The sequence below is a fragment of the Bufo bufo genome, chromosome 3 (assembly GCF_905171765.1).
Source record: "Bufo bufo chromosome 3, aBufBuf1.1, whole genome shotgun sequence".
Taxonomy (NCBI): domain Eukaryota; kingdom Metazoa; phylum Chordata; class Amphibia; order Anura; family Bufonidae; genus Bufo; species Bufo bufo.
The window spans coordinates 676,716,397-676,729,775 of record NC_053391.1 but is presented as its reverse complement, the minus strand read 5'-3'; the positions used below and the strand labels follow the sequence as shown (position 1 = coordinate 676,729,775).

The 13,379-nt window shown below is 45.3% G+C and overlaps 1 protein-coding gene across 1 annotated transcript in view; it reads right to left on the bottom strand.

Moving 5' to 3' along the window:
- Positions 1–1,202: 1,202 nt before the first annotated feature.
- Positions 1,203–13,379, bottom strand: part of RAB30 (RAB30, member RAS oncogene family) — a 79,797-nt gene continuing 67,620 nt past the window's right edge. Inside the window, exons 2-5 of the mRNA XM_040426400.1 lie at positions 11,078–11,178; positions 10,036–10,119; positions 7,515–7,698; positions 1,203–2,336 (exon numbers count right to left, since the gene is read on the bottom strand). Of these exons, the coding sequence (XP_040282334.1) occupies positions 2,086–2,336; positions 7,515–7,698; positions 10,036–10,119; positions 11,078–11,170 (612 nt within the window). The 5' untranslated portion in view covers positions 11,171–11,178 and the 3' untranslated portion in view covers positions 1,203–2,085. The remainder of the gene's footprint in view (positions 2,337–7,514; positions 7,699–10,035; positions 10,120–11,077; positions 11,179–13,379) is intronic.

Genomic DNA, 13,379 nt, shown 5'->3' with positions numbered 1-13,379 from the left:
ATCTGAAAAAGCTTTTATGCAGACGGATCTGTGATCCATCTGTGTGAAAGTTGCCAACGGCCACGGATCACGGACGCGGATGCCAATCTTGTGTGTATCCGTGTTTTTTCACGGACCCATTGACTTGAATGGGTCTGTGAACCGTTGTCCGTCAAAAAAATAGGACAGGTCCTATTTTTTTGACGGACAGGAAACACGGATCACGGCCGCGGATGAACAACGGTGCATTTTCTGAGTTTTCAACGGACCTATTGAAAGTCAATGGGTCCACAGAAAATCACGGAAAACGGAACAACAGCCACGGATGCACACAACGGTCGTGTGCATGAGGCCTAAGAAATGAGAAGCAACTCATTGCACCAGTTGGGGTTTAACAACTTGTTGCCAGCTGAAAGATAAATCACCCATGCAGTAATTATCCAATAGGAGGCTCATAATGATTTGCTTAGTTAAATCCAGGTGGCGACTTTTTTGTTGGACAGGCAGTGTATTGTTGGCACTCTTATAGGAATGAATGGAGGGCGGCCGCTCATGTGTAGTGAGACCTCCGGGACTTTGAGGGCTCCGTTCTAAGCATAGGTGTGGGACCCACACCTATCAGACATTGCGGGCATATCCTAGCGATATCCTCCCAGTGTCTGAGATAGGAATAACCCTTTAATGGTTGCATTGAAAAGTTATAGGGGTCAGAATATGGCAATGCAAATCGAAAATCATTTTTTTCTATTTAACTCTACTTTAATTTTGTGAATGGAAAAATAAAAAAGTTATGGCTTCGGGAAGGCAAGGAGTTAAAAAAATGAAAACACAAAAACAGAAACTCCTCTTGAAAGGGTTAATGTATATTGAAGGCGTCCATAGCCATAGCTTTAAATAGACTTATGAAGCCACATAGACATTAAATCTGAAATCATATGAAGGTATAGTGACTTAAATATGCCTAAGCAATGTGTGATACCACTTGGGCTTATCCTCAACCTTTAATGACGTCTCGAGCTGTAGTGGCCTATGAGCCTGTGAAGACTAAGGCCTTGGAGTCAAGACCACGATGGCCTAGGAGCCTAAAAAACTAAAGCTACACTCAACCATATGGGCTATACGAAAATATTTACAATTTGCCATATTGCTAAAGTTTATATATGTTATCGCCAAACCATGCACACCAGATAAATATTTCCTCTATAATAGTGGTGGGAATCGAAGCCCGTACAACTGTTTATTCATTCTTTCAAGTGGATACCATTGTGATATAGAAAAAAAAAAGACTTTCTGCTATGGGTTACAGTGCATATTCCGCTTGCAAAGTTCTACAGACATGACCTGTAAAAACATTTAAATGCTGATGCGGCAACCATAACGCTATTTCCCCCCCCCCCCCCCCCAATCTCATCGTTTCATACAAACAATGGCTCTTCTACTTAAAACCGTTCAAAAAAAAACATTTTTAATTTTTTTGGGCAAAATAAAGGTCGATACCTGCAGCCAAGATTTTTTGTTGTTGTTGGAGATCTACATAAATGCAAAATAATAATCAACATTCGTTTATTCCTGCAGAACGTCAATGAAAACGGCTCTTCCTTCCATCACAGTTTATAGGAAATTAAGAAAATCTCAGTCATTAAAATCCAGGAGAAGTCCCTGGACGGTTATAAGGAACATCCTCGGTCTCAAAAAGTTGCATTAAAAGTGGAGCTAGCATTCCAAATAATTATAAAAAGTTCTCAGTTTGTTCAATTCCAGTCGGATAAACGTACGACGGCTGTTGGCTTCTGCTTCCTCGAAGATGCTTTTCTATCTACTAGAACTAAAAAAACAAAAAGTTTAACAAAAACCCAGTGTGGTATGCAGCATTTCGTTATATATATGAATATAGGGGGTTTTATGTTCTAGGTTGTACCCAAGACTTGTCGACAGGACTCTTTGCGTCCTCCTATCGGCCACCTGCCACCAAACATTGGTGACTTCCGTATTGGTCCTCTGTTCACCTCTGTGGCCAGAATCGTAGCAACATCAGCCAGAGGGAAACCATCTGGTGAAAAGGCCTTCAGCCCATGGTGACTGTTTGTTTTTGCTTTTTCCTGACCGCTAGTTAAAGTTACAGCAGTTCAAATAACTGATGGTTTTCCCTTCTCCCGGCAAAGAAGAGTCTACATTGTTCACCAAGGCGTTTTGCCTGGCCTCGCTGATGAGGCGGCATGCTAAGTCCAGGAAGAGTTTCTCCACGTTGTCTGACTCTTTGGCAGAGGTTTCTAGGTAATACATGTTTTGGGATCCGGCAAATTCTTCAGCTCTTTGTTGGGAGACCTCCCTCCTCTCCGCCAGGTCGATCTTGTTCCCTGTAATTAGAGGTAGAGAAGAGGTGGGATGAAATGTTTGTTTCCAGAAATCCAAGGACGTGATGTCTTCAAGACAAATGAAGCTCTGCTTCTATTAACACTGGTTTGTTTGTGAGGTGTAGAAAACAAAGTATCCAGAAACTATCACCAAGCTGCTCTTGATGGATACATTTTATCTTAATAATCAGTCTTATTTTTATAATACTTATTCAATACTTTGAGTGCTCAAGGGTGTACCGAAGTGTAAAAGGGCACATCAGATTTGTATATCTTAATGACCAAGGCTGTATTGTAGGTATGGCCAACCTGCGGCTCTCCAGCTGTTGTAAAACTACAACTCCCAGCATGCCCTGCTGTAGGCTAAAAGCTGTAGGCAGTCTGGGCATGCTGGGGGTGCCCCGTCCCTTAAAATTGGACCTCCACAGCAGCCCACCCCCTTAACTTTGAACTTTACAGCAGCCTTCCCCTTTAACAGTGACTTTTACAGCATACCACCCCCTTGACAGTGACCTCCACAGGGGACCCACCCCCTTTACTGGATCGGGGGCGTGTCCTTTTGAACAGCTCACTCTAAGACTGTCTGAGTGTGAGCTGCAGGGAGAAAGTCACCCTCCCTCTCACCTCTGCAGCTGACAGAAGTTGATTTTTAACTTCATTTTTTCAATCCCCGTTGGCTCAGGAGTGGGAGAGGGTGTGGCCTAACCAGATCTGGGCGTGGCTTAGCGGGACCTAGAAGTTGATTTTTAACTTCATTTTTTCAATCTCAGTCGGCTGAGGAGTGGGAGGGGGCGTGGCCTAACCAGATTAGGGGTGTGTCCTTTTGAACAGCTCACTCTAAGACAGCAGCACTGTGCTGTCTGAGTGTGACCTGCAGGGAGAAAGTCACCTTCCCTGCCACCCCTGCAGTTGACAGAAGTTGATTTTTACCTTCATTTTATTAATCCCCGTCGGTGAGGGTGTGTGGCCTAGCCAGATCAGGGGCGTGGCTTAGTGGGACCTGGGGGGGGGGGGTTACGTCTTTTGAGGGTGGACACATTGTGGCAGGAGGCATGCCTGGGCTCCTTCCTGCAAGAGTGACGCCCCTCTGGGCACCTTACTGGCTCATTTGCATACCAAATAAATGGGATTTTCAGAGAATAAAAAACATCTGTTGCTGGAACAAAGGCCCATCTGGAAATAAGGTACTAAGTGCTATTAGGCCATGGCTTTACTGCAATAGCGATTATCCTGGTGACAGATTTCCTTTAAAGCTCTCCTACACATAGGCGTCGCTACAGAGGGGCAAGGGGGGGGGGCAATTACCCCCCCCCAGGTTATTCCTTGCCCTTCCCCCCCCCGCTGATTCCCCTCCTTTCCCTTTAAAATGTAACGCTAGTCAGTGGCCCCATGACCCGCCCGATCCGAATCACACACTGACCCGCCTGACGTTACCTCACATGCACACGCTGCCCAGCAGATTCACACGCCTGGCCGCAGCAGCCAGGACTAGGAGGAACAGAGCAGCAGGGCTCGGGTCGCAGTGCGGCAGCTGCGCTGAGGTAACTTAAGGCTGGTTTCACACGGGCATTGCGGAAAAAGATGCGGGTGCGTTGATGGGAACATGCGCGATTTTTCTGCGCGAGTGCAAAACATTGTAATGCGTTTTGCATGCGAGTGAGAAAAATCGGCATGTTTGGTACCCAAACCCGAACTTCTTCACAGAAGTTCGGGTTTGGGTTAGGTGTTGTGTAGATTGTATTATTTTCTCTTATAACATGGTTATAAGGGAAAATAATAGCATTCCTAATACAGAATGCATAGTAAAATAGGGCTGGAGGGGTTAATAAAAAATAATTTAACTCACCTTAATCCACTTGTTCGCGCAGCCGGCATCTCTTCTGTCTTCTTCTTTGAGGAATAGGACCTTTGATGACGTCACTGCGCTCATCACATGATCTTTTACCATGGTGATGGATCATGTGACGGACCATGTGATGAGCGCAGTGACGTCACCACAGGTCCTTTTCCTGTGCACAGCAAAGAAGAAGACAGAAGAGATGCCGGCTGCGCGAGCAAGTGGATTAAGGTAAGTAAAATTATTTAAAAAGTTTTTAACCCCTCCAGCCCTATTGTACTATGCATTCTGTATTCAGAATGCTATTATTTTCCCTTATAACCATGTTATAAAGGAAAATAATAATGATCAGGTCTCCATCCCGATCGTCTCCTAGCAACCGTGAGTGAAAATCGCACCGCATCCGCACTTGCTTGCGGATGCTTGCCATTTTCACGCAGCCCCATTCACTTCTATGGGGCCTGCGTTGCGTGGAAAACGCACAATATAGAGCATGCTGCGATTTTCACACAACGCACAAGTGACGCGTGAAAATCACCGCTCATGTGCACAGCCCCATAGAAATGAATGGGTCAGGATTCAGTGCGGGTGCAATGCGTTCACATCACGCATTGCACCCGCGCGGAAATCTCGCCCGTGTGAAAGAGGCCTAAGGCTGCTCCTGGCTACTGGTTGCTGGCTGCTGCTCTCTCTGGGAAAGTGGGAAAGCAGGAACAGGCGGTTTAGTTTCCTGCTTATGCTTAGTGCTTCCTAAGGGGAAGGGGAAAATAAAAACTGATCATTGACAGTCAGAGTTAGCAGCACAGTGACTGCACTGGCTCATACAGAGGGGAGCTGCCCCCCTAACACTGTCACTGACCCCCACTCATGGCACTACTAGATCTCCTTCAATGATCCCCCAATGTGCTCTTGGATTGAGAGGAGGGGCCTGATTGCAGCTGGCAGGATGCCTGGTGGAGTGCTGAGTGCATTATCATTGTGAAGGGGAGAGGGTGGGGGTGCTATTAATTGCATTGTGTCTGGCAGGACTGGGGGGGGAATACAGTTAGGAGAGGTGCTTGCCTAGTAAACACAGGGCCATCCATCACTTAGTAACCCCTCCCTTGCCAGCCCACCCAGCCCCATTGCTGTGTGTTATGCTTTGAACGGTTTTTTAATCCATGAAGGGGTTAATTAAGTGTTGGAGGGGGGGGGGGGGGGGGTTATTGTGCATATTGTGTTTGGGAGCCATTTAACAAGTTTGACCAGTTGGGTTTGAGTGTGGTTGTGGTTGAGTGTTATCCACTGATGCCCATAACAGTGTGTCATCCACAGATGCCCCCATAACAGTGTGTCCTCCACAGATGCCCCCATAACAGCGTGTCCTCCACAGATCCCCCATAACAGTGTGTCCTCCACAGATGCCCCCATAACAGCGTGTCCTCCACAGATCCCCCATAACAGTGTGTCCTCCACAGATCCCCCATAACAGCGTGTCCTCCACAGATGCCCCCATAACAGCGTGTCCTCCACAGATCCCCCATAACAGTGTGTCCTCCACAGATCCCCCATAACAGTGTGTCATCCACAGATGCCCCCATAACAGTGTGTCATCCACAGATGCCCCCATAACAGTGTGTCATCCACAGATGCCCCCATAACAGCGTGTCCTCCACAGATGCCCCCATAACAGCGTGTCCTCCACAGATCCCCCATAACAGTGTCATCCACAGATCCCCATAACAGTGTGTCCTCTACAGATCCCCCATAACAGTGTGTCCTCCACAGATCCCCCATAACAGTGTGTCCTCCACAGATGCCCCCATAACAGTGTGTCATCCACAGATGCCCCCATAACGGTGTCATCCACAGATCCCCCATAACAGTGTGTCCTCCACAGATGCCCCCATAACAGTGTGTCCTCCACAGATGCCCCCATAACAGTGTGTCATCCACAGATGCCCCCATAAGTGTGTCATCCACAGATGCCCCCATAACGGTGTCATCCACAGATCCCCCATAACAGTGTCATCCACAGATCCCCATAACAGTGTGTCATCCACAGATCCCCCATAACAGTGTGTCCTCCACAGATCCCCCATAACAGTGTGTCATCCACAGATGCCCCCATAACAGTGTGTCATCCACAGATGCCCCCATCACAGTGTGTCATCCACAGATGCCCCCATAACAGTGTGTCATCCACAGATGCCCCCATAACGGTGTCATCCACAGATCCCCCATAACAGTGTGTCATCCACAGATCCCCCATAACAGTGTGTCATCCACAGATCCCCCATAACAGTGTCATCCACAGATCCCCCATAACGGTGTCATCCACAGATCCCCCATAACAGTGTGTCCTCTACAGATCCCCCATAACAGTGTGTCATCCACAGATCCCCCATAACAGTGTCATCCACAGATCCCCCATAACGGTGTCATCCACAGATCCCCCATAACAGTGTGTCATCCACAGATCCCCCATAACAGTGTGTCATCCACAGATCCCCCCCATAACAGTGCGCCTGCGCACTGAGGAGAGACAGAAAGAAGGGGAAAGAATCCGCGGAGGCAAGCAGAGGACGGCACAGCAGACGACTGAATAGCTTCTTTTGTAAGTAAATTGTTTTATTATATATTATATATCCCTGCAGACCGCAATACTCTCGTATTTTGTAATCTTATTTATATATACTTATTTAGTTTTTTTCAGTAGTATGATTAAGTGTTGAAAATGATTAGTGCCCCCCCATTTTTGACTGTGGTATCTTATGTGCCCCCCCCCATGTATTGTTTCTAGAGTCGCCACTGCTCCTACAGCAGTGAAGATGAATGGCTGGGTTGTTATGGAAACCTGGAGTAAAACTGTGTATGTGGAGGTTGGGGGACCTGCGAGCTTCTATTGGCTGATAAGGGTCATGTGACCAAGCTTCTATTGGCTAATGCATTTTTTGGGAATATCTCAGGAACGGTACGTCCTAGAGAGCTGATACCTGATCTAAAACCTTCCTGGACACCTGATGTACCTGTGTGCCAAATTTCGTGATTGCAAATGCGACGGTGCGGATTCCTTTAGCGGACATACATACATACACACATACACTCAGCTTTATATATTAGATTTAGCAGATTGCGTCCACTCATTGAGCAATAATTGTGAGTAAGTATGTAGAGCACATGTGCTACCACTAGGGGCACTGTGGTCGAAGAACATATCATTCCTGCTCATCTTTGATGTCACGCTCCTCAAGGAATGTAGGTTACTGCAGATGGTGGGGGCTAATATTAATTATATGATGACTCCGTGAGGTTAAGTCAGGTTACGAATTTGTCAGTTTTAGGGTTAAACTGCCCTGACTTACCCACAAGCACAGTGATGACTTCATTGTTAGCGTATTGTTCAATTTCCCGCAGCCACTCCGGAAGGCAGCGGAAAGATTCCTCGCACGTTATATCATAGGTTAAAATCAATGCGTTGGCACTGCGGTAATAACTTTGGGTGATGGAACGAAATCTCTCTTGACCGGCGGTGTCCCATATCTGGAGCTAAGGAACCAAAAAAGAAAAGAAAAATGGAGAAATATTAGCTTTTCCGAAATTGGCAATACATATACTTTAAAAAAAAAACACACGCTAAGCTTCTACCGAATCCAGCTGGCAGATCCTTCTCCGCGCGTTTCCAGATTTATAGTCAAAGAGCGGAACGTGATAATAGGATCCAGCTGCTCTGCCCCGAAAAGCTGCAAGATTTGTAGTGACTCTTAGAAAAAGCAATTTGACTCCACTCAGCAAAACAACAAGAGGCTCCGTTCAGATATGAACAGAACAGGCAGGATCTTATCAAACCTACAAAATTATTACGCAAACCCCAATCAGTTCCCTGGCGCCAGTTATACTGAAAATGCCTGACTCAACCACATTAAGTAGAACAGAAAAGATGACCTCAATATCAAAAGGTTCACAGAAGAGCTGGATTGGGAAGAACAAGTGTCTAGACTAGAAACAGTGGGGTCAGGCATAAAAAGAGAGTCAACCTGGACCTTAGTAAAAACCTATTAAGCTTTAGTAGTGGCTTACTGACCCTTCGTGGAAGCTTACTGGGCCATAGTAGAGGCAGTTAGACCTAGAGGCTTGAGAAAAACAAAGTCCACCCTCTTTGAATTCTATGGTTTTATCTGTCAGGACAATACAACAACATCTGGTCCATAGAAGGTCTTAAAATTGGGTAGCTACAACCTCAGATATAGAACAGCACACGACAGGTTCGACCGTGCCATCATTTATTCTACAAGGACTAGGCCCAAGTCCAGAAGCTGTGTGTGAAAAATTAAGTATACCCTAGGGATCAAGAAGATAAGTAGCCACCAAATGCCCTTGATTAACTGATCATCAGCAAATGTGGACACCTCTATAAAAGCAGAAGTTTTGGCAGTTTGCTGGTCTGGAGCATTCAGGCGTGTGTTAAGGAGCAAAGACATCAGCAATGATCTCGGGGAAGCCATTGGTACTTCCCATCAATCTGGGAAGGGTTATAAAACCGTTTCCAAACTATCTGCACTATCTTGCAGTCATTGAGTCGACCATGGACTTCTCTGTATACCAAAGTATTATGGAGTCAAAGGTGAGGCCATCTATACAACAGCTAGAGCTTGGCCGAAACTGGGTCATGCAACAGGACAATGAGCCCAAGCACACCAGCAAATCTACAGCAGAATGGAATCAAAAGAATCAGGTGAAAGTCCAGACCTCAACCCAATTGAAATGCGTTGGTAGGACCGTGAGAGAGCTGTGCATAAAGGATTGTCCACAAATCTCAACATTGTAAAGAAGAGTGGGTCAAAGTTTCTCCAGAACGATGTGAGAGACTGCTAAAGTCATCCAGAGAACCATTACTTCAGGTCATTGCTGCTAAAGGGGGTTCTGCAAGCTATTGATTTGCGGGGTAGACTTCGTATTTCACACATGACTTTTCCAGTTTTGCATCATGTTTGGTGAATAAATAATGACGCGGTGGAATCTGTTGTGTGCTTGTTCTTCATCTGAGGTTGTAGTTACATAATTTTAGGACCTTCTAAGGACCAGATGTTTTTTTTATTATTTCCTGGTACGTAAAACCATAGTATTCAAACAGACTCTACACCTCACCATTACCACTATAATATATACATACTGTAAATAGTACTGCTATATATTGTGCACATCACCATTACCACTATAATGTACATATAAATACGGTAGTACTGCTATACTGTACACATCTCTTACCACTATAATGTACATATAAATAGTACTGCTATACTGTACACATCTCTATTACCACTATAATGTACATATAAATAGTACTGCTATACTGTACACATCTCTATTACCACTATAATGTACATATAAATACGGTAGTACTGCTATACTGTACACATCTCTTACCACTATAATGTACATATAAATAGTACTGCTATACTGTACACATCTCTATTACCACTATAATGTACATATAAATAGTACTGCTATACTGTACACATCTCTATTACCACTATAATGTACATATAAATAGTACTGCTATACTGTACACATCAATATTGTCCCTATAATGTACATATAAATAGTACTGCTATACTGTACACATCTCTATTACCACTATAATGTACACATCAATATTACCTCTACAACCCACACATAAATAATACCGCCTTGACGTAGACATACATAACACTTCTATCCCATACACATAAATAGTACCGTTATAATGTAAACTTGTTTCTCTAATTCTATACAACCCCTTTAAAACAAATGTATAAAGGTTTAGTGCTCCCTCTTCCCCTTTATATAGCTGGAAATTTTGGCATTAGAAAAAAAACCTCTAGAATATAAAATCGATAATCTCACCTTTATTTTTTCACCTTTTATTTCCACAGTTTTAATCATAAAATCTACCCCGATGGTGGCCCCCTGGCCCGGCGGAAAAAGACCCTGTGAAATGGAAAAAGACAGTCAATGAAAGGTCTGGACAATGAAAGGTGCAGGATAATACTCATCAGTGAGACAGGCGGCACTGCACAGGCGCCGCTTATCTATAGATCTATACAGATTACTGCAGCCGGCAGAAAGTGAGTGGGAGAAGAACCATGGAGCAGAGGTACCGGTAAGTATTATGGGGGGGGGGGGGGGGCACACTTCAGTGGTAGGCACTGTGGATTAGTGGTAGGCACTGTTGTATTGCTGCACTCAGGCCCTGGGTTCGAATCCGACCATCTGCAGGGGGTTTAGATTTCCTCTGGGCACTCCCACCCTCCAAAAACATGCCTTCCCTTCCTACAAAATTGTGCCTGAATTGCGGATATGCCATTAGGAGCCCTCTGGGTGCAGAGACCGATGAGGGTGATGGCAACGCTGCAAAATATGTTGCCGCCATAACAATGAAACAATGGGCAATAAACAGTTAAAGGGGTTCTCCGGACTACAGATAATAATAGCCTATCCTCAGGATAGGTCATCAATATCGGAACTCCTGGCACCACCACCAATCGGCTGTTTCGGCAGAGAAATCTATACAGTGTACAGAGCGGAAGCAGACAGCACCATGTTGGGGTACTGCAGCCCAGCCCCCGCTCCATACGCGATATATAATTTGTAGCCCCTTGATTGTCAACAATGCGCTGCAAAGGGATCTGAACCCACCAAGATTGGGCCCCCGCTCTCTAAGGGCCCCATCATATCTAAAACTTGGCTCCAGGGCACCACCAGCTTGTTGTGGTGAAATGGTGGCATTACAGTCCTAGGCCGGAAGCATCGCCATGACTACTTGTAAAAGGGGGACACAGTAAAACCGCAATTCCACCACAATCCAGGGGGGGTCGCCACGCAGCCCTCGTCCGGTCCGGTCCAGTCCATACCCCCCCCACCACGTAATGAATGGAGACGTCCTTACCTGAGTAAAGCGCCGCACCAGACAGGTCTTCCCTACGCCAGCGTTCCCTATGAGTACGATCTTGAATAGAAAGTCATAATCTTCCATACTCATTTACACAGCTGTGGAGGAGAGAGAGGAGCGGTCAGTGCACGGGCTGCGGACTGAGGAGCGACTACTCCTGCGGACGATGACTACTCCCATCCCGGGTTATTGTGACATTCACTAGGGAACTTTACCCCTCCAAGTAAACAGGGCAAAGGTCTCCAGCTCTGCACCGGGTTATGTCAACAGACTGTAGCCGCTGACTGTGTACGAGGGAAGCTGGGTGGCAACCAAGATGGCCGCCACAGTAATCAGTATCCAACTTTTCTATATAGCAGAGCGGCAGATCTGCCTGGTTATGTTATGAATGCATTACCACATAGATAGGCAGACTTTCTGTTCAGGAGTCTGGGAAAGCTGAGTGATCAACCAATATGGCCGCCATTATACAGCCTTCCTAGATACCATAATGGTAGATCCGCTTAGTTGCGAAGCTATATGGGAGTGAGGGATGCATTCCCAAGTCTGGGAAAGCTGAATGGCCGTCATCATACAACCTTACTAGATGCTAGTTTGGAAAATCTGCCGGGTTATGAAGCCATATTAAAGTGGGGGGATGTATCATCACACAATTAGGCTAATTTGCTACTCATGAGATTGGGAAAGCTGGGTAGCATCTGCTGAGGGACGTTATGACGACCATATTGGATATCACTCAGCTGCTCCACAAACAGATATGACAATATAATAATAATATGTTTAAAGGGACAGCAATAAGTTAAAGAGGTACTCCCAGTTTGTACATTGGGGGCAAATCGCTAGGATATGCCCCCAATGTCTGGTAGGTGCGGGTCCCACTTCTGGGAACCGCACCTATACTTTGAACAGACCCGCAAAGTGCGGCCGCCCTCAATTTATTTCTATGGGATTGCCAAAAATAGCCGGGTAGCCCTAAAGACGTGAATGGAGCGGTGGCCACGCTTGCGCGGTGCTCTTCCCGTTCAATTAGACAGTCAAAAAATAGGCGAGCGCTATTTTAAAATGAATTGAGGGGGGCCGCGCATGCTCGGTGCGCTCTCCGGCACTTTGCGGGCTCCATTCTAGGTACAGGTGCAGGTCACAGAGGTGGGACCCGCACCTATTAGGCATTGGGGCATCTCCTAGCGATATGCCCCCAATGTCTAAGATGAAAATAGCCCTTTAATACAGGGGGCTCTCTGCCTAGAAACCTATTATTTATATTAGTTTCTGGAAAAGCTGGGTGACACAGGGATAATAAAAAAAAAACATGAAAGAGAAAATGGCTGTATCATCCCCTACACAAGGTGTTACACACAGGACAGCTTTATCAAAATTCTCTAAAAGAAAAACTGACTGTCATCTGTAGCAACCTATTATACTGTAGCTTTAAAGGGGTTGTCCCACAAAAATATTCTACAGTTTTCAAACCAGCACCTGGATCTGAATACTTTTGTAATTACATGTAATTAAAAATTTTGCGTAGCCACTGAGTTATTCAATAAAATGTATCTGTTTAGCGCCACCTGCTGTTTGTTTTTTTCCTTATTTCTTTGACCTGCTCACTGAGATGGCCGCACCTGCTCAGCCTTCAACTGCCTCCTGAGCTGTGATAGGGAGAGCTGAGACACGCCCCCTGGCCTGCAACAGAAAGGACACTCCCCTTGAGCTTTCAGCTTGATATAAATCTAACAGAGCAATAAATGTGGAGATCGCTGGATCCATGTAAGGTACAGGGCTGGTTCTAGCTTTGTTAGACAGAGGTTGTTATTTACTATGTGATCTCCGATTTTTATTTTTTACATTAGTCATGGGGTAACCCTTTAATTATTCAAGAGCAGAATGTGAACTAAAAGCTGTGCTGTGATTGGTTGCTATGGGCACAAAAAGTCAGTTTTGAAAATTAGTTATAGGGAGGCAGCAGCTGGGGCGGGGAGAGGAGAGGCAGGCTGAGAAGCCTGTCTCTGTGTATTACACTTAGCTCTTTTCAGTATTTAGTACACACTAAAGACGGATTCTCCCTAGCAATGCTAAGTACATAAAATTTCCTAATAAAGTATATTGCATACGTTATTAAAATCACTTTCTTTATAGATTTTTTTTTTTTAATGTAATTTAGATATCATTTAGATTAGATTTAAATAGATAGATCATCGCTTTCATTGCTTTCTTTACCCAAGAGAAGATAAAGGCTGGATTATGAATTTTACACTTCAAATCACAGCAAACCTTGCAGCTCCATACTTAAAGGGGTTGTTCC